At 33.7% G+C, this 22,888-nt stretch overlaps 1 protein-coding gene and 1 long non-coding RNA gene across 2 annotated transcripts; both read left to right on the top strand.

Annotated features, from left to right (window-relative positions):
- Positions 1-5,423: 5,423 nt before the first annotated feature.
- Positions 5,424-12,014, top strand: LOC147810114 (uncharacterized). The gene is made up of 4 exons (XM_087162974.1): positions 5,424-6,531; positions 6,646-8,331; positions 8,431-9,097; positions 11,909-12,014. The coding sequence occupies exons 1-4, from the start codon at positions 5,424-5,426 to the stop codon at positions 12,012-12,014; spliced, it is 3,567 nt and encodes a 1,188-aa protein (XP_087019100.1).
- Positions 12,015-13,717: 1,703 nt separating this feature from the next.
- Positions 13,718-21,387, top strand: LOC147810113 (uncharacterized). Its single transcript, XR_015434203.1, has 3 exons — positions 13,718-13,972; positions 17,245-17,365; positions 19,560-21,387. It is a non-coding gene; the product is annotated as an uncharacterized LOC147810113 (long non-coding RNA).
- Positions 21,388-22,888: the final 1,501 nt, after the last annotated feature.

Raw genomic sequence — 22,888 nt, 5'->3', positions numbered from 1 at the left:
TATCCGAAACTATGTGAAACTATGTGAAACTATGAGAAACTATCCGTAACTATGTGAGACTACGTGAAACTATCCGAAACTATGCGAAACTATGTGAAACTATCCGAAACTATGTGAAACTATCCGAAACTATGTGGAACTATGTGAAACTATCCGAAACTATGTGAAACTATGTGAAACTTTCCGAAACTATGTGAAACTATGTGAAACTATGTGAAACTATCCGAAACTATGTGAAACTATGTGAAACTATCCGACACTATGTGAAATTATGTGAAACTATGTGAAACTTTCCGAAACTAGGTGAAACTATCCGAAACTATGTGAAACTATGTGAATTTTTCCGAATGTATGTGAAACTATGTGAAACTATACGAAACTATATGAAACTATGTGAAACTATGATAAACTATGTGAAACTATCCGAAACTATATGAAACTATGTGAAACTAACCGAAACTATGTGAAAATATCCGAAACTATGTGAAACTATGTGAAACTATCCGAAACTATGAGAAACTATCCGAAACTATGTGAAACTATGTGAAACTATCCGAAACTATGTGAAACTATGTGAAACTATCCGAAACTATGTGAAACTATCCGAAACTATGTGAAACTACGTGAAACTATCCGAAACTATGTGAAACTATGTGAAACTATGTGAAACTATGAGAAACAATGTGAAACTTTCCGAAACTATGTGAAACTATCCGAAACTATGTGAAACTACGTCAAACTATCCGAAACTATGTGAAACTATCCGAAACTATGTGAAACTATCCGAAACTATTTGAAACTATGTGGATTTTTCCGAATGTATGTGAAACTATGTGAAACTATACGAAACTATGTGAAACTATGTGAAACTTTCCGAAACTATGTGAAAGTATCCGAAACTATATGAAACTATGTGAAACTATCCGAAACTATGAGACACTATGTGAAACTATCCGAAACTATGTGAAACTGTCCGAAACTATGTGAAAGTATCCGAAACTATGTGAAACTATGAGAAACTATGTGAAACTATCCGAAACTATGTGAAACTATGTGAAATTATGTGAAACTATGTGAAACTATCCGAAACTATGTGAAACTATGTGGAACTATCCGAAACTATCTGAAACTATGTGAAACTATGAGAAACTATCCGAAACTATGTGAGACTATGTGAAACTATCCGAAACTATGCGAAACTATGTGAAACTTTCCGAAACTATGTGAAAGTATCCGAAACTATATGAAACTATTTGAAACTATCCGAAACTATGAGAAACTATGTGAAACTATCCGAAACTATGTGAAACTATGTGAAATTATGTGAAACTATGTGAAACTATCCGAAACTATGTGAAACTATGTGAAACTATCCAAAACTATGTGAAACTATCCGAAACTATCCAAAACTATGTGAAACTATCCGAAACTATATGAAACTATGTGAAACTATGATAAACTATGTGAAACTATCCGAAACTATATGAAACTATGTGAAACTAACCGAAACTATGTGAAAATATCCGAAACTATGTGAAACTATGTGAAACTATCCGAAACTATGAGAAACTATCCGAAACTATGTGAAACTATGTGAAACTATCCGAAACTATGTGAAACTATGTGAAACTATCCGAAACTATGTGAAACTATCCGAAACTATGTGAAACTACGTGAAACTATCCGAAACTATGTGAAACTATGTGAAACTATGTGAAACTATGAGAAACAATGTGAAACTTTCCGAAACTATGTGAAACTATCCGAAACTATGTGAAACTACGTCAAACTATCCGAAACTATGTGAAACTATCCGAAACTATGTGAAACTATCCGAAACTATTTGAAACTATGTGGATTTTTCCGAATGTATGTGAAACTATGTGAAACTATACGAAACTATGTGAAACTATGTGAAACTTTCCGAAACTATGTGAAAGTATCCGAAACTATATGAAACTATGTGAAACTATCCGAAACTATGAGACACTATGTGAAACTATCCGAAACTATGTGAAACTGTCCGAAACTATGTGAAAGTATCCGAAACTATGTGAAACTATGAGAAACTATGTGAAACTATCCGAAACTATGTGAAACTATGTGAAATTATGTGAAACTATGTGAAACTATCCGAAACTATGTGAAACTATGTGGAACTATCCGAAACTATCTGAAACTATGTGAAACTATGAGAAACTATCCGAAACTATGTGAGACTATGTGAAACTATCCGAAACTATGCGAAACTATGTGAAACTATCCGAAACTATTTGAAACTATCCGAAACTATGTGGAACTATGTGAAACTATCCGAAACTATGTGAAACTATGTGAAACTTTCCGAAACTATGTGAAACTATGTGAAACTATGTGAAACTATCCGAAACTATGTGAAACTATGTGAAACTATCCGACACTATGTGAAATTATGTGAAACTATGTGAAACTTTCCGAAACTAGGTGAAACTATCCGAAACTATGTGAGACTATGTGAATTTTTCCGAATGTATGTGAAACTATGTGAAACTATACGAAACTATGTGAAGCTATGTGAAACTTTCCGAAACTATGTGAAAGTATCCGAAACTATATGAAACTATGTGAAACTATCCGAAACTATGAGAAACTATGTGAAACTATCCGAAACTATGTGAAACTATGTGAAACTATGTGAAATTATGTGAAACTATGTGAAACTATCCGAAACTATGTGAAACTATGTGAAACTATCCAAAACTATGTGAAACTATCCGAAACTATGGGAAACTATGTGAAACTATCCGAAACTATATGAAACTATGTGAAACTATCCGAAACTATGTGAAACTATGTGAAACTATCCGAAACTATGTGAAACTATCCGAAACTATGTGAAACTATGTGAAACTCACCGAAACTATGTGAAAATATCCGAAACTATGTGAAACTATCCGAAACTATGTGAAACTATCCGAAACTATCCGAAACTATGTGAAACTATCCGAAACTATGTGAAACTATGTGACACTATCCGAAACTATGTGAAACTATCCGAAACTATGTGAAACTACGTGAAACTATCCGAAACTATGTGAAACTATGTGAAACTATGTGAAACTATGAGAAACAATGTGAAACTTTCCGAAACTATGTGAAACTATGTGAAACTATCCGAAACTATGTGAAACTACGTCAAACTATCCGAAACTATGTGAAACTATAAATAATTATTTTTCTTTGGGAAAAAGGGATTAATAGCTGAAAAACGGCTAAATTTCGACTCCGGAGCTACGCACACGACTCACTCCATAACTCCCTTTAATATTAACTTATAATTTTCTAACTCTGCCTGAATTTAGAGTTTTATATACCAAATAATCGTGCCAAAGAGAATTTTTATACACTAATTAGGGGGCACATAAAGGGCCAAAATAGATAGTGTTAATTATCCGGAAGGAAGTTCTTTAAGCTGTATATTCGTGGAAGCAACGTGTGAGTCGTGGTGTGGTTATTAACGCAAAGGGTAATGAAGTTTGTTGACTCGGTGGTCAGGGGTTTGGTCCTGGTTACGGATAAATTTTTAATTTTTTTTTCTACTTACTTTATTATATTTTTAAAATTTATTTTTCGATATTTCAGCGTGAATAAAGTGTTATATATATAAAAATAATTATTTTTCATTGGGAAAAAGGGATTAATAGCTGAAAAACGGATGAATTTCGACTCCGGAACTACGTACACAACTCACTCCGTAACTCCCTTTAATATTAACTTATGATTTTTAAACTCTGCCAGAAATTCGAGTTTTATATACCAAACAATCGTACAAAGGGAATTTTTTATACTCTAATTAGGGGGCACATAATGGGCTAAAATAGATTTTGTTAATTAACCCGAAGGAAGCTCTTTAAATGGATATTGGAAGTTAAGATGATAAACATCCAAACCAGTCAGATTGTTGAAAAAATATTATTGTTTCTTTTTATAATGACCTTTCAATTCCTCTCGTCTTTTCTATGTCATAGTTTACCGACAGGGGGGGAGGTGATTATCGCCGTAGGCGGTGAATCCTTTCTGCAGAGACCTAATAAGATTATGGGTGATTATGAGATGTTATGGGTTTTCGGAAAATTTGGAAGATTGATCTATCCTTTATCCTAATTAAATGTACTATTTTTCGAATTTAGAAATTTGTTTCTAGAAAACTATAAAGTATGCAAATATTTGTTTGTTCTTAACGCTTTTTATAAAGAATTTTGAATGTATTGGTAAGATAGTTCATTTGTATAATTTATGTGTTTTTTTCCTTCTTTGTGTGATAATTCAAAGAGATGTTCTCAAATATACTTTGTTGAGGTTTGAGTTCGAGATTAGTTAGATAGTTTGAGTTTCCTGTGCTGGCAACATCTTATTGTTTTTATATTCTTTTTGATGTAAATAAAAGTTAAGTTTTCAGTTTGTTCTACGTGACTTTCAGTCTGATTTGCTCTCAACAAAATCCAACATTTGGTGCCGAAATAACTCGGTAAGTCATACTGAACCTTTTATAATTACTTTCGTCAAAGTTCTGAATTGGAATGGCTACCGGTAGTGAAAAACTTGTAATATTTAAACGCAAACGAACAACGCTACGTACCGCCATTACGAAACTAACGACGAAATTGAACGATGCTGCTAGTACACAAACTGAAAAAGAATACAACATTGAGCGTTTACAAGATAAAATAAAAGAATTAACCTTGGCAGACGATGAAATACATAATTTTTTAAATGATGAAGAATATCAGGAAGACATAATAGAATGCGAAAGATACACAGAATATGCTCATTTGGCGTTATTTAATTTCAAAAGAACAGCGAATCGGAACACGAATTCAATTTCTGAAACATCGCCAACAGCTGCCAATATAAATAATTTTTCAGCTTCGCCTTCAAATGTTACAGTAAAGTTGCCTACAATAAAAATAAATACGTTTTACGGCGAAATTGAGGAATTCCATAGTTTTTGGGAGCGTTTTGAAAACTGTATCGACAAAAACGAAAGTTTATCGCTGGTTGATAAGCATGTTTTTTTGCGGGGATATTTAGATGGAGAAGCAAAAAGAATAGTTGATGGAATTAATATAACTGCAGAAACATATGCAACAACAAAGAATATTTTGAAATCGAAATATGGCGATAAAGATAAAATAATACAGGCTCATCTCGATTATTTAGAAAACTTAAAACCTGTCAAAAATCACTCTCCAGCAGCAATAAATGAGTTATATATTGATTGTAATCGAAGAATACAGGCTTTAGATGCTTTAGGAGAAAAAACTCAATCATACGGAAGAATTTTGGCTCCTAAAATACTTCGTGCTTTTCCTCATGAAATCTGTCGTAACTGGATTATACATGCCAAACGTGAAAATTTTGGTGAAAGCGATATTTCAAAATTAATGAAATTTTTATCAGAAGAGGTCGAGGGATCAATTACTGCAAGTAATATTAAAGGTTCACTTGCTCCAGACAATCCTATTAAATCCTCCTTAGAAAATTTTAACGTGAATTCTAAATCAGCTACCAAAAGTAAAATAATGTCACCCTTTTGTCCTTTCTGTGAAACCGTCGGACATTGGCCTCAACAGTGCAATGTTGTAACGGACATAGACGTGCGCATACAGAAATTGAAGACTAGTAATAGATGTTTTTTGTGCACTAACCGAGGACATACCAAAAAAATTTGCCCTCGTAGAGAAAAATTTGTCTGTTCCAAATGCAAGAGAAAACACCATACATCAATATGCAAACCTCTAACCAATGAGCAGCCTGTGGCTACATCTACAAACAAAATTGATGTATCGCCTTCCAATTTCGTTCATTTGCAAACTGCACGAGTTTTCATAACTGGGCCCACTGGGATTACAAAATTGACACGTTGTCTTTTGGATGGTGGAAGTCAATCTAGTTTCGTTTCTTCTAATCTTGTGGATACTTTAAAACTTCCAGTAATTTCAACCAGACATTTGGACATTCAAGCCTTTGAATCCCCAGCTAATGTTGGCTACACGCGAAGACAAGTCAAATTTCAGTTATCAAGTATCTGGGACAAATCTAAAGTTAATGTTACTGCATTTGAAAGCTCCAACAAATATGCATCACACCTACCTTCATCAACGGATGTTTCACTCTTTGCTAAAAACAAGCGAATGAAACTTGCTGATCCAGATGATTCATTGTCGAACTTACCAATTGAGATTTTAATCGGTGCAGATTACTACTGGATTGTTATGAATTCTGAAGCTCCAGTCAGGTTGTCGGATTCTCTGGCCTTGGTCCCATCAAGTTTTGGTTGGGTACTTAGTGGAACTCGATCACACGCAACAGTTTCCTTCATTTCAACGGTTCATAATGTTGATGTGGATACTTCAACTCAGGAATTAGATAATGTGGTACGAAATTTCTGGAACTTAGAGAGCATTGGCATACAACCGACACAAGAAAAAATAAGTCCTCACAACTCTGAACTCTTAACGAACTTTCATCAATCTTTTGAAATCATCGATGGTAGAAGAGTTGTAAAATTGCCTTGGAAACCAGAAGTTCAACTTTCGTCGAACAATTATGAAGTTGCAATTCAACGATTTAAATCTTTAACAAGGAAAATGCATGCAAATTCAGACTTCAAAGTAAAATATATTGAGCACATGCAAGATTACATTGATAAGAAACACGTTGAAGTTGTTTCAGAAACACATAATGAGGAACGTTTATTTTACTTGCCCCATCACGCAGTAAAGAAAATCACAAATGGAGAAACTAAGTGGCGTATAGTTTTTGATGCATCTTCACATTCTCCAGGTCACCCATCTTTGAACGACGCTCTTGAAGTAGGACCAAATCTTCTTCCCGATATCTTAGCCACACTGTTGAGATTTAGACTTTCTAAAATAGCAATCACTAGTGATGGGCGACAAGCATTTCTGCAGCTGATTCTAGCAGAAGAAGACAGAGATGCAACACGATTTATTTGGTACAATACTACATATACTCCTGATGGGAGACTCCGCACTGAAGATAAAATTGTAACCTATCGATTCACACGTCTTCCATTTGGACTCGTCTCTAGTCCATTTTTATTAGCAGCTTCTCTTCGCGAATTGGCTTCAAAACACAAACAAGCATATCCTACAGCAACTAGACACATTGAGAATAACACCTATATGGATGATTTTGTAACCGGAACGTCTACGGATACTGAAGCTCTGATTCTTTACCAAGAACTGCAGAAACTTATATCACTTATTAGCCTACCATTAGACAAATGGACTACAAATTCTAAGATTTTGAAAGATATGTGGAAACAAGAAAACGTCTCGTTTAAGGATATTACGCAAGTCTTGGGCGTTAAATGGGATACTAACAGGGATGTTTTTCAAATTGATGTGCAGACAAAAATTGTTCAAGCATGTAAAGAACCAGTAACAAAACGCTTACTACTGAAGTTGATGTCAAAGTTTTACGATCCTCTAGGCTTGTTTGCTCCAGTTACAGTAGTTGTGAAGATATTGTTTCAAGATACATGGCTTAGTGGTATTCAGTGGGATGAACTATTACCTCCATCTGTAGCACAGCAGTGGCACAAGTGGATAAATGAATTACACTATCTGAATGAAATATGCATCCCAAGATGGATTGGCTTTTCCGAAAATTCCGACGTTACCATACATGTGTTTTGCGACGCTTCGGAACGTGCATATGGTGCTTGCTTGTACGCGCGTCACGCAGATGATATTTCTACAGAGACCCATCTCATTTGCAGTCGAAATAAACTAGCCCCAATCAAAAGGGTCACCCTTCCGAGACTTGAATTGTTAGCTGCACTACTAGGAGCTCGCCTACTCCGATACTTTTGCAGGGAAACGAACATGAATTCCCACACTGCCATACTATGGAGCGATTCTACTGTAGCTTTAAGTTGGATAAAAGGAAATCCCAACCAGTGGAAAACATTTGTCTGCAACAGAACAACAGAAATTCTTCAAAACACTACTTCAGCACAATGGCGCCACTGTCCCGGTACAGATAACCCTGCGGATCATCTTACTCGTGGTACCTTTCCATCACAGTTATCGATTTTAGAATCTTGGTGGCACGGCCCGAAATGGCTAAAACATGATCCAGAAACTTGGCCTATCAAAGTTTTGTCTACACGTACACAACCTTTAGTTGAAGCTGAATCACGAAAAACCAAATTTCAATCCTCCTACGTTGCAACTACAGAACCCATCATAGACATATCTCGTTATAGTTCTTATACGAAACTTCTTCGTGTGACTGCCTGGATACTACGTTTTGTATACAACTGTAAGACACAGCAACGCATAACTCATGAATTGAATTGTAATGAAATAGAGAAAGCTAAAAACTATTGGATACAGACTGTACAGAATCAATGTTTCTCAGCTGAAATAAATGCCTTAAAAGCGGAACGTCCCCTGCCGAAAAAATCCAAAATTTCCTGTTTCAATCCCTTTCTTGAAGATAATTATTTACGCCTTGGAGGAAGGCTGCAATTTTCAAACATTTCATCTGACACTCGACACCCTTTATTGCTCGATTGTAAACACTATTTTGTCCACCTTTTGATCCAGCATACACACATACGACTCCACCACTTAGGTGTGCGTATAATCCTGTCCGAGTTACGTTCAACCTTCTGGATTTTAAGAGGACGTCAAGCTATAAAGCAAGTTATTCACAAATGCCTACCTTGCAAGCTGTCCAAAGCAAAATACGGAAAACAAATCGAAGCTCCTTTACCTCCTGAAAGAGTTGTACCTTCTGGCTGGTGGGAACGCCTAATCGGAGTTGTCAAGCGATGTTCACGAAAGGTACTCGGACGAGCACTTCTTGACGAGGAAGGTCTGTCCACAGCCCTCATTGGAATAGAAGCCGCTCTGAACAGCCGACCATTGATATACGAAGATGACAGTTCCACAGCCTTAACACCAAGCCATTTCTTGACAGGACGGAAACTAACGGCCATTCCATCCAGCCCAAATAACAACACAAAGCTAAGAAAATTCTACAAGCAGCAGCAGGACTTACTCGACTGCTTTTGGAAAAAATGGTCTAAGGAATATTTGCTTCAATTGCGGTCATTTCATCAAGTTCGTAATCAGGACAATATCATTAACATCCGAATTGGCGATATTGTACTTCTACAAGAAGATGTCCGACCACGTCACATGTGGAAGAAAGCTAGAGTGGTGAACTTGCATGAAGGACGAGACGGAAAAATAAGATCCTGTGAGCTGAGAGTTAATGGTCACAATATAACCCGTCCGGTAGCTCTGGTCATCCCCCTCGAGGTCGACCAGGGTGGGGAGGATGTTGAGGTTTGAGTTCGAGATTAGTTAGATAGTTTGAGTTTCCTGTGCTGGCAACATCTTATTGTTTTTATATTCTTTTTGATGTAAATAAAAGTTAAGTTTTCAGTTTGTTCTACGTGACTTTCAGTCTGATTTGCTCTCAACAAAATCCAACATACTTTACCTCACATTTTTTGTTAACTCATAAAGTATATGTGATTAGATTTTTAAAAATATTTCACTCATAGTAGTACTAATAAAAAAAAATTCAGGCGGTGGATTGCAGGTCTACTTAATAAAATTTTTATTATATTGCCGGCATTCAGCAGTAGACGCAATTCTGAGTTTACGACCATCTACGTAGCCTTGTAATTTTGAACTCACCCCAGAAAACAAGAGAACTCATAGATCAAGCATTGGGACAAACTAGCTTTGCGGAGGTCTTTTTGATGAAACGAATTCGCATTTGCGTTATAGTGAGAGGAAAACCACGAAAACATCTCACCGTTAGCCCGAAGGCAGAGGTATACTAACCCTTGATCCATCTACCTCTAAGGATATCCTTCGAGTGCACTGTGTTCGGTGCGAGTCGGGACCGGAATTCGAATCTACCAGCACCTCTGGGTTTCCGAACTAGGACATCTCATTGAGAGGTGAACGCTCTGTTTACCGCAGCTCTGATAAAATTTGTCAAAAATTTCTTAAATAAAATATAAGAAAAATATTTAACTAAGTACTTAATTTAAATTTCAAAATGATTCCGCTGAATTTATTTTTACGCTAAGACACTTAAATTATTTACTTATGATAGAACTCCGATGTTAAACATCACTGGCTGCTGTCAGTGTGAGAGTAGGTAACCACTTTGATCAGCCTGCGTAGGGACTGAGGATGCGCTGTATCGGTCCGCGTTAAGCTATTCTACCATATAGTGCTCGACTTCGTGCGCAGGTCGTCGGCCTACCAAAGCAGGGGAGCCATCCCGTCTGCAGAGGATCAAAATTGCGATGGTATGTCTTCGGATCATCCTCGGGGATGTTTCCCAGACCGTCGCCAATAGCCCATTGTGTAGCTCTAATGCGACGTCAATAAAGTACCTACCTACCTGCTGCATATGAGTTATTTTTACTAAAATTAGCAAGAAAAAAAACGTTTATGGTTTAAATGCATTAGCTATAAAATATATTTTCAATTATTTGAAAGAAAGGTTTTCTGAAGAGCATCAGAACAAAAACGTTAAACGACTTAATATGGGACTAAAATGTTTATAACTTCATATTCCAATATTTTTATTCTCTATTCGCGGGAGCTGAAAAGTTTTTCACTTGTGAAGAGGACGGTGACCCCTCAATGATAAATCGCAATAAAATAATGTTAAGCACTCAAAAAATATTTTTAATCATTTTACAAAAAAAAGAAAAAATCGTAACCAGAATCTGTGCTGTAATAAAAAATTACTTTTTTCTATCGTTTAAAGTTCTTAATTTATAAACATAAAATCGATAAAATTTATAACCATTTTCAGAAACTTTGCACAATCATGATAAAAAAAAAAATAGTGTCTGATAAACATTGTAGAGAAAAGTGTGAAAATCATGAATTTTTTATAATTTAGAACGACAATCGACAAGGAAAGGAAAAAAAAATCGCTCTTTAAAAGATAGAATTAAGCACTTTTTACAATTCCCGAATGAAAAAGCAACTTTAAGGGCCTTTAAAAAACGTTAACGTAGCTGGCAGCTGCCGGGAAGTTGCCAAGACTTGGTAATTATTCTGCCACAGATCACGATATGGAAATCTTCCCATTTATAGCATACATTTTTATCTTTAACCATGTCTATTCGCTCATACACTGAAAGTGTTTTAAATTTAGGACAAAAGTATAATGGACGTTTTTCATTACTCAGACACGTATCGCAATTATTATTTTTATCCTCATTTAAAAATACTCTATTCGCGGTTTTATATTTGTTGCTATATGCCCTTAGTTCATTGTTGTTGTAGTTCATTTACGTCGCACTAGAGCTGTACAATGGGCTATTGGCGACGGTCTGGGAAACATCCTTGAGGATGATCCGAAGACATGCCATCACAATTTTGATCCTCTGCAGAGGGGATGGCACCCCCGCTTCGGTAGCCCGACTACCTGCACACGAAGTCGAGCACTTTACGGTAGCACAGTTTAACGAGGACCCATACCGCACACCCTCGGTCCATACACAGACTGATCCAAATGGTCACCCACCCGCACACTGACCGCAGCCAGTGATGCTTGACTTCGGTGATCTGTTGGGAACCGTGTCTTAACGATCAATCCACTGCGGGACTTATGCCTTAGTTCATTTTTCTTCTCATCTTTAATTTTTCCTCGAGACGTAAAAAATAGGTCAAATTACTTTGTTAACTCAAGAGGTTTAAACAATTTTTTCCGCCTGCCATATGTGAGGCTATATCTCGATCTAGGGTCTGAAACTATGAATCGCTTTTAAGTTTCAAATACGGCTTGTTTACTCATTAGAAAATGCGGTTGTTCGATATAAAAACATTATATGCTGATCGTTTTGTCGTAGTGGTCTTTCAGAGATTTCGGGGAACGAATCTGTTCATATCACTAAACCGAATTTTTGTTTCTTGGCTACCCCGCTAGATTGTCTTGCAAAAACTTCATCAAGTTGAAGGAGGATTGATTTGATTAGTGGAGTGATTTGATTTGATTACTTTATTCACATGAATAAAATGAAAATTCAACCAAAAACTTCATTTTATTCGATTTGATCCTTGTCAATCGAAGAGCAGATAGCACAAATTCGATATAGTTACAATCAGGGTTAGAACGGAATTCGAACCCGATTCCTCGGAGCTTCAAAATATTCCGCAGGAGGACCATGCATCTTGACAAAATGATTAGAAAAAAAGCATAGACTTAATGGGAAGGTAACTGAGTATCTAATGTGTAAAGAGAAGCTGAGAGTCTAATGTCTCGGACGGCAAAAGAAAAGATTTCAAGTTCTTGTCTGAAGTCACTGAAGAACCTCAACGCTGTAACAGAGTGGAACAAACACCAACTGCATAAAGATAAAGATATAAGTCGGTTATACCACAGAAATCAAAATCATCACTTTCTTCGCAACATAAGCATTTAAAGAATGGTTAACAGAAGTGAACTAACATCAGCAATATATTTTATTTATCAGGCTGATCAAAGTGGTCACCCACCCGTTAACTGATCACAACCAGTAATACTTGACTTCGGTATTCTACTGGGAACCGTCTCCTTAAAATCAGTTCAATGCGGGACTCAAGCTTGAGAAGAACATCACAATGATGTATTCAGGATGGCGGTGGAACCCTTTCCCGTTACTTCCAAGCTAGAGAGCGTTTGGTGGAATGGTGAGACCACTTGACCAGGGAGGCCCCTTTTATCGTTCTGTAAAAAAGTAATTGCCCTACAACCTCTGATTTCCTCAGCAACTTTTGCTAGAATTTTTCCCAACCATGAAAAGTAACTTCAGCTAAATCGAGGCACAGAGGATATATTACATACGAGTATTTTATTCATTGGTACTTGCATGCTTGTGTGCTCAATTACATGCAAGTGCTCAATTACATTACATGTATTCAATTATACAAGTACGATTTTTAAGTCTTTATCAGGTAGAAAGACAGATAGAACAATTCAAATAACAACAATACGAAGACACATTCGGAGTAGGGCGGGTTTCGAACCCTCTACCTCCACGCTACAGAACGTTTGGCTCGTGGATGTGGTTTATTTACATCATACTAGAGCTGCACAATGGGCTTTTGGCGACTGTCTGGGAAGCACCCCTGAGGATGATCCGAAGACATACTGTCACAATTTTGATCCGAAGACATACCGTCACAATTTTGATCCTCTGCAGAGGGGATGACACCCCCGCTTTGGTAGCCCAACGACCTACTCGAGAAGTCGAGCACTATACGGTAGAACAGTTTAATGAGGACCAATACCGAAAACCCTCGGTTCCTTCGTAGACTGATCCAAGTGGTCACCCATCCGCACACTAACCGCAGCCAGTGATGCTTGACTACGGTGTTCTACTGGGAACCGTGTCTTAACGATCAGTCCACTGCGGAACCTTTATCAAGTAGAAAGACAGATAGTACAATTCAAGTAAGGACAATACGAAAATGCATCCAGGGTAGGGCGGGATTCGAACCCGTTACCTTCACGCTACAGAACGTTTGGCAGGCGATAACGCTCGGCACAGGGTGGCCCCAAAAATGCGAGTAGCATAGATCCACTTCATCATCAACTCAACTCAATTTTGATCGACAATAATTGCTAATCGTTATCGATATGAAGGAATATAAAATACGGGGCAAGACTGGTACCTAACGAGCTCTTCGTATCTTCGCTCTGTTGTTGCTGTTTTTTTTTCATGAGTTGCTAGTGTAGTGTACTTTGTCAAGTTTTAAGTATCACGATGGATACGTAGTTAAGTCTGGTGCTTTTTTTTTCTTTTTTTATGTCTCAAAGAAATATTTTTTTGCCTCAAAGAAATTTTAAAGAAGATAAATTAATAAATGTTCGCCATTTATTACTAAATTCTTGAAGCTTTTTTATGGATGTCTCATCTGACGAGAACTTTAAAGTAAGTCTTTCTATTCTTCACTACTTTTACATACTTAAAATCTTTCGTGATAATTTATGGTATGCTTGTGATTCTCCGAAATTCGGAATTTTGTTAAAATGATTAATATACCTCTTTTATTAACTTGCTCTTTTGTGAAATTTAAACGCTTTTTTTTTCGAATTTTTTTATGAGATATTGACTTGCTAAAATATTGCGATTGAATGCTTATGAAAAACAGTAAAACGAGAGTTTTATGAAACAATAGTTTTAAAATTTTAAATTATTTTTTTTTAAATATATTTTTAACAGGATTTAACGTAATTATAAGTTTCTGAATACTATACATTGCGCATGCTTTGAATAATATATCTAATAGTTTTTTAAATATTCTGTCCTTTTTTATTCCTTCTCCTATATTGATTTGATTTATAAAGTTTTGTGACTGTTTCAAACTTAACAGAATTCCTACTCAGTTCTAAAATCTTGTATATTCAAGATTAATATTTTAATAGAGATTAGTTTAAGACATTTTTTAGATATTTGGGTTGCACAAACTTTCAATTTTGATTTAACAAAATCAATGTCTTCTATATTTATTTTTGGCGATTAAGCTATAGTTTGTCTAAATGAAGAACTACCCTAGCCATTTGTCTGGACCCGTGGCGGTAACTATGATAACGAGGTTAGTAGGTTAAGTAAAAACTACTTCTAAAATACAAAACGATATAAGTTTTAAAATATTTGAGATGAATGAAATTACGATTTAATTTTTAAAAGTTACTTATATTAGTTCTTACGTTGGGGGTTGTTCTTACCGTAGACAAACTATAGGTCAAGTCCGATTCATTTTTATTCGGTTTTGCAACACCATATATGTATCTAGGATCTTTCGTCTCCTTTCCTGCTCCTTCCTTAGACCAGGAAAGTAAAATTTCGTAATGCCGTTTATTAGTTTGCATGTAGTTAAGCAAATGTTTCAACCTTTAGCCAGTGCGATCAAGGCAAATGAATTTTTTTTTGTCGAATCTAAAGTAAATCAATACTCAACTATTGTGAAATAATTTCTCCCTTAAAATGTTATTTTGTCTGCAGATTTTGCTCATAATTCTTGCGATGAATAATGGTGACTAACTGGTTTGCAGGGAAATTTTAACCGTAATAACTTTCTTAAAAACCTATGAAAATTAAAGGATGGAAAATTTGGTTTAATCGAAAATTTAGCTTGGAAATTTTCAGGTTAAGAATTTCTTTATAGGGAGGTTCTACTGTCATTTGATAAGAAATCTACTATGGTATTAAAATCTGTAAATTGTTTGCTACTTTTATTTAGATATGTTAAATAATTTCGTAATGAAACACAATTAAATTGTTATATAAAATTTATTGGTTGTGTATACTAAATATTTTGCATGAATTGTTGGCTTATTTTAATTTTATGTATAATCTATTTGATTTTAAACTATGTAAACGAATGAACTAACTTCCTACAAGGAGGTTGGGAAGTTTGCTGCCTACTTTAAATTTCCTTCGTAGGTCAACCATGGCTAGCTACGAACATAAATTTATAATTGTGTAGGGCTCCGTGGCTGAATCGCCGCGACACGGCGACATTGTCGCAGAGGGTTAGAGTTCTTGCAGAAAGATTTTTCCTTTGAAAAGTAAATAATTTTACTTCATTTCTGCAGAAATTTTCACGTGATATTTGAACCATGAATTTAGATAATCACTTTTTGACTCTGTTAATTTACGCAGATTGCATCATAAATCCTTGTAATGTTTCGATTTTATTTTCGGCAGTTATTGATGTTGACTTTCACGCTGATTTTAGATATCCCGATATATTTCAAACAATAGGGAACATTCGAATCGCGCATTTGAGCATTTACTTAAGGCGATAGTTTATCGAATTTTTAGCGGTTATTCCTATTGATTTCTCTAGCTTTTAAATTCGATATTTATTTTACAGGATATAATTAACTACTACCTAATCTCGAAACTAAACACGCATTTGAGGAGTCTGATTCTCGTGATTTCGTTGTCTATCTTTTTTCGGCTATCACTACTACGGATTTCGCAATTTTTAATAATTTTCTTTATTGTGATAATTTACAATATGCGAAGAAGGAAATAATTTCTGCTCCCCCAACAACATGCGAGAATATCACCCATAGTAACAGAATAAAAATTATTACGCGTTCAATTTAAAATATATATATATTGTAAACAAAGCATTGTTATTTTAAATTTTTAACATATGTTTAAAAGTATCTTGCAGTAAGATATTAGTGCTGAAGTTTTGTCGCAGACATCTCTAAAAAATTTTGCCACCGGGATGGGCTCTTCGGTGATTTTCTGTAACGAGTAATTTTCGTCACTTCTAAAGTAAACAGATTTTAAAAATTCGAAAACAGTTGAAATGTCATTCAGACTAGAAAAGAAATTTGCCAAAACTGTGAAATTAAAATTTTTAAGTCTTTAATAACTCCAATTCTTCTGAGAATTGGAGATTTTAATTTAACCGCATGAATATTTAGTACCGAACTCTAGTATTGTCGCATTAGTCTACATGGTGCGTAGCATTTTTAAAAAGGGCTTAAAGGTGCTTGTTTTCGTTATTTAAAAAGCCCTTAAACGTGCTTTTTTCATTGTGTGTTTTTAAAAAGTGCTTAATTTTGAAACAAGAGATTTTTTTCGTTGCCATGTCGATTTTCGCCACGTATTATGCAAAAGCATGTTTTTCACATTGTTCTGTTCAACTTCTTCACTATTCATTTCGGCGTTCCATCTGTCAATAGTATGAAAGAGCCAATCATTTTACATGTTTGATGAAATACTTGCGAGTTCGTATGTGCGTCTACTGAACTGTGTTCGGTGAGATTATTGCCTTCTCATTAGCCACTCTGTTGCATTTTGCAAGATATTCTCCAGTTCAGACTTCATTTTCCACCCTCTGATATCGAACCGAAAAATCTCTCCATTTTTTTATAACTGCTAATATAATCAGTTATTTTATCTACTAGTAATTTTATTATGATCATCTAAAGTCTTTGAAAAATATTTTGAATTTTGTTTATGTATATGCTTAAAAATATTTCGAGTGCCTTAAAAGGTGCTTATTTTTTTAAAGATTTGGCTACGCATCCTGGTCTAATATTATCGATTTATTAGTCATAAGTATAAAACTTTCATCAGCCAACTTAAATTCTATTACGCAAAAGTATAAAAATAAACGCCACTGTCTATGTAGCAAATTTTATATTTTTAATGACATGTTTCCTATTTTCTTGCAGGAACCAAGAATGTACCTCGAAATAGATGCTTGATACTCAACTACATAAATTTGCTTCATTGCTATTTTAAAAGTCTATTCCGTGCAGGAGAATGCCGGCTATCATTATCAGATTTAGATAGGTAAGGAAGCTAAGATTTATTTTGATCTGATCAAGAAATTGTTTAATAAATTCTATTTAACACTAGAAAGACTGAAACTTAGTAAATACCTAAATTGCCCAAAGGAAGTCAAAATGACTGCCTTGTGAAAAAAACAACTAATATAGAAAGAAATTTGTTTCAAATTTTCAATATTTTTTATATTTGCAGTTATAGAACAAGTTATTAGTAAATATTAACAATAAAAAAAATTGCATGTTGTACAAAAAGTCACAAAATCATAAGAAATTGTGTCATTATATACATTGTTTTTTCTAATTGAAATTAAAAAGCAGTCAAAAGGACTTCCTTGGACAATCTAGTGTTAATGTATCTATTCTAGTTTAACATTTTGATATATTAAATTATAAAACACTTTACACATTGAACTATTCCATAAATAAAAGTCAATATTTAAGGTATTAGACTAGGTTTAAAAAAATAGGTTATTTCGACGAAAATTTAGATTTTTTTTAACCTTGTTTGAACGTTAGTTCATTGGATTTTCAAAACCCTTTAAATTTTTGATCTCCGATTTTTAGAAATGATAGTAATTTTCCATGGTGATAAATGAAAATTAAAGTACGGTCTTTAGCAATATCATTAGATGCACAAAATTAAGGTTAAATTTTCATTTTATTAAATATTACATAACTTTTATTTATTAAGAAAAGTCTTTTTCTGAAATTTTCGCAATATTGTTTGTTCTCAGAATTTTGTTAAAATTTAAATGCATTTTCTGAACATAAATTTGGAGATTTTTACACCAGCACATATGACAAAAGTTTACTTTAGATTTGCTTGAAATTTTGCATGCAGATTTTGTATAATGGTGCAAGTGTGAATTTAGCTTTAAGCATATTAAGTTTTTCTTTAAAAATTTAATATTACTATTAAGTTTTTAATTCTTTTTGAAATTGTAAAATAGTTAAAAACTCGGGTAATAACATTAATCTAGATGTTTTTGTATTTTATGAAATATAATTTACTGTATAGCTGTTAGCGTGGTATGAAAATGAGTAGTTTTGAACTCATTTGATTTAACAAATATTTTATACATTTTTAACAGGGTATCTGCTACATTTTAGATTTTCAAATTAATGACTAAAGCATTATAATAACATCAATTGAAATGATAGGTATATAATCAAAACTGTTATACTCTGCATCTTTAGATTTCAAATTTAAAAAAAGAGTACAAATTCAATTGTGAGTGACAAATTTTGTTCAATACCGAAATTCATGACTTTCCACGGTTTCTCATGACTTTCCAGGTGAGCAGATATCTTGTTTAAACTTTACATTAAATTTAATTTTAAAGCCCTGCTTACAAAATTTAGCCTTAAAAATTGTGTGGATCGGCAAGGAGCTTCTAACTCTTGATCCGATATAGGTTATTTTACGTCAGCACTGCGGTCGGTGCTAGCGAAGAGCAGAATTTGTATCTACCAGTCTATGCTTAGGTAGCATCATTGAGAGGCGAACGCTCGGGGGCCCCTACTGCTTTTAATTGGTTTTAAAACGTGCAAAATGTTTGTCTCACTGAAAAACTGAACTTGTTTGGACAAAACTTTATAGCATTAGTATTGCGTCCTATGTAACTTTCGTCATATCTAAAACTTATGTTTAATTTAGTTTCTTGGTTGGAGATGTTTTACTTCTGTTGATAAAATCTCCTACTGATCAGGAGGCTAATAAATTTAGTCATTTGGCACAAAGTTCTAAAATAAGAACTTTCACGAATATCAGACTAATGCTCCCTCACGGTCTAAAGATAAATCTCTTCATTCCGTGGTTAGTTAAAGTTTTGCGTAATTGAAATTTCGACAACGCCAATAAGTTTTCGTTTGAACTTCGTCTGCATTTATTGATATAGATTTCTGTGTTACTCCAGCCTTTTGAAAAATACACACATAGCTGCTCAGAGATCCTACCTGCAGGAATTAAATGTTCGGATTAATATGATCTGCTTTATAAGATTTATGAATTTTGTAAAATGCAAATTCTGGATATGCATTTAAGGGACTTACCTACAAAGGAGTTGACTAAGATATTTGCATAACTAATATTTATGAAACTTTACTAGACTCAATATCAAACACTGTCTCTGACAAGAGTGAAATTATGTTAATTTGACCATAAGAATAAAGAAATTTTGTATTCTTTTTAACACTAGGCTTTGCATTGCTGATCGAATTACCACGAGGATCGTAGTCTTCCAAAATCTCCATCACTGATCTGGCTACCATGAGGCCTGTTGTCTGCCAAGATCCCCAACACTGACCTGGCTACCATGAGACCTGTTGTCTGCCAAGATCCCCATCACTGACCTGGCTACCATGAGGCCTGTTGTCTGCCAAGATCTCCATTACTGACCTAGTTACCATGATGATCGTAGTCTGCTAAGATGACCTACTTCAGTTGCCTGGTTGACATAACAGAACAAGAGGTTTATTTTTACATTCTCCTTGAATAGTATGAAAATTCCATTTTCGGCATTTTGGTTATTTAAATTTAAATATTTTCTCTGATAAGAATTAAGCTATATAAATATTTTTAATTAAATCTAAGTCCATATTTATAATATAAATGCAATTTAAGTGTGCATAGTTTAAAAGTTTATTTCAAATATTTCTATTAATCGTAAAGAATATTTAAGTCTTATTTTTCTAAATATACCTTTTTCTATTTATCATATCTAAAAATTATTATTCATAAATTTTTTTGAGTCGTATTTACCCATTAAAGATCTTAAATTAAATTTAAAGTCTAAGTCTCTGAAATTTTGCTGCACCTTCTCTAATCTATCAGCTATGTATTATATATACGTATTGTTAATAGTCTTAGCATTTTTAATACAAGCTTATTGTTAGCTATTCCTCGCTATCAGCTATGGCATAATATTTAAGGAAATTAAACCTTGCCGCAAAAGAACTAATTCCGATTTATTTGTTTTTTTTTCTTTCAAACTATTGTCCAATACACTAACTAAAATCTAAAATTTGTATTATTCAAAAGAATTGTTTTAGTGTGCCAGTTTAAATTCAAATCATTAAGAATTATTAAAAATTAAAATACTTTCGTTCGATTCTCAGACGAAACATATTTAGATGAATAAAACTTTATATCTGATTTTATTTTGGTATTACAAATTTTTAAATATTCTTTTTCCACCAAATACATCATACTTTACTTTCATATTTTAGAATCTGTTTAAGTAAATGTGGGTTAATTTCAAAATCTACCATTAAAATACACTTAATCTGAAGTTTAAGCAAAACTTGTTTGTAAAAAATTTGAGGAATTTATATCGAATAGACAAAATCTGATCTCAAATTTGTAAGCTATTAAAATTAACTAATTCTTAAACTTGTTTTAATCTTTAAAAAAAATTACAGCGCGCAGGTAAAAACCGGTATTTATTAAATCAACGTTATAAAATATTATAACTTTTTGCGGTAACGAGATATTTGGATGACGGAAAACCAACATACAATATCGCAAATTCAGTGTTACCTTAATAAATCACACGGTATAAAATTGATAGTTATGAATTAATCTCCCCTCATCAGTAAAATACATATTAAATACCAGTTAACGTATTTAAGGTAACCCGTACTGTTCGAAATACAAATCTTATCTTACTATTCCTGATCTATCGGTTTGTGTACCTATCACTTAAGTTGTTTAAAACCCTTCATGCTAGCGACTCGCTGTAGCCTCATAGCATCGCATTTTTCAAATTTTACTTTTGTCCTAATCTTAGTTAGCTTTCATGGAAAACAATGTTGCATAGTTAGCACTTTACACATTAGGTTTTTATTTACATAACTGTATTAAGGTAAATTTCACTAAACAAATCTAAATTTACAATTTGTCGATCATTTATGTAGTATCTATCGCAATAACAATTCTACGTATTTAGTCTAAATTTTAAAAGAATTAATGCGCATTATATAAAGTTTGAGAACGAAACTATTAAAGCAAAATTAATGAAAAATCAAGACTGTCTAGTAATTAAGTTAGCGCAGCGGAACGCGGTAGAGGTTTGCTTAAGAAATGTTCTAATTTTGTCGCTCAAAATAAAACTGGTAGCTTTTAACACGCTTTGGCATAAAAGAAACTATTATTTGTAGTTAGTACTAATTATACACATTCGTATGCTCTGAAAATGTTAGATTAGTTAGAAGTTTGGTAAATAAAATATTTCAATTTGTCAGTTTATTTTCTTAAGATAAAGGAAAATTATATTTCTTTATAAAATATATTTGATACATTAATGAATGGGCTTCTACAAAACTAGTCTTGTTTTTTAATTTTATTTCTCTGCCGAGTCTATTTGCATAACGAAACTCTTTAAATGGATATGCCTCAATTTGCTTAATCTCACCTCTTAAATATTCAAAGCAGTTTTGATATATATATTCAGTGCTTAAAAGTATACGTTCAACTAAAAATTTCAACACCGAATAATATTTATTGTGGATGATTCGGCTCGTTTAGTTCTACGAAACTGGCTGTAAGCATAGCACGTGATAAAAGGATATTTTAAAAATTTTAAAAGAATCTGTGACACACTATTCAGCCATAGTTTCAAAAAGTAAGTTTGGAAAATTTTTGAATTTTCCCTTTTTTAAATGTAAATATTCCTGGATGAGCAAATTTAAAGCAATTCATGTTAAAGGAATTTCGTTATGCATTCATATTATTCATTCATCATCAGGCTAACTACTAACATGAGACTAACTATAACATATATTTTAACCGTAAGCTAACATCATTTCATTGACTCGGCGGCTAAATAAGTTTAAACAATGGGGCATAGTTACGCGGTATAAGCTATTTTATTTAGAGTATACTTAAAATTTATATTTTAAAATTATATTACATTTTTATAAATTATGAGATAGTAAAAATTTTTAATTAAGGTTATGCAGTTTCGATCATTTTCAGTTATTTTTCCAAGTTTAATGAAAATAACCTGGAAAAAACGTTTAGAAATATTTTGGAAATACTGAAATTCAGCTTTGTTCGAATTTTGAAATTTCTAATTCGGATAAAATAAAAATTTTGTAACAGGTGCATTAAAGATACACACATTTTTAAAAACATGCATCTATTTTAATGACTATAAAAGATAAAAATTAATTTCTGACTTTGTATAAACTAAAACAAATTCTAAACACATTAGACTGTCCAGCTAACTATTGTGACTGAAATCTGTTGTGCTGTAATACGGGTAGACTTCAAAAACGTTCTTTCTTGTATATTAAACTAGTTTCATTGTAAATTGTTTTCGACTAAGTATTCATCGATTGAGTTAACAACGTTTCACATATAGAGCCGTACATCCACGGCATTAATCTCTTTTTCGACCCAGGTTTCAAACACCCTGGAAAGTACTTGGTGAGCTTTGAAACTTGTATAGCCATTAAAAAGAATAACGCATAACAGCTGCTAGGCATTACGATATGAGGAACTTTATCTAACTATGCTGGATACTTA

The sequence above is a fragment of the Parasteatoda tepidariorum genome, chromosome 5 (genome assembly GCF_982258835.1).
Source record: "Parasteatoda tepidariorum strain Cologne lab strain chromosome 5, Ptep-v5.0, whole genome shotgun sequence".
Taxonomy (NCBI): Eukaryota; Metazoa; Arthropoda; class Arachnida; order Araneae; family Theridiidae; genus Parasteatoda; species Parasteatoda tepidariorum.
The sequence above is the reverse complement of the archived record's forward strand: the minus strand, read 5'-3'. Positions and strand labels throughout refer to the sequence as shown.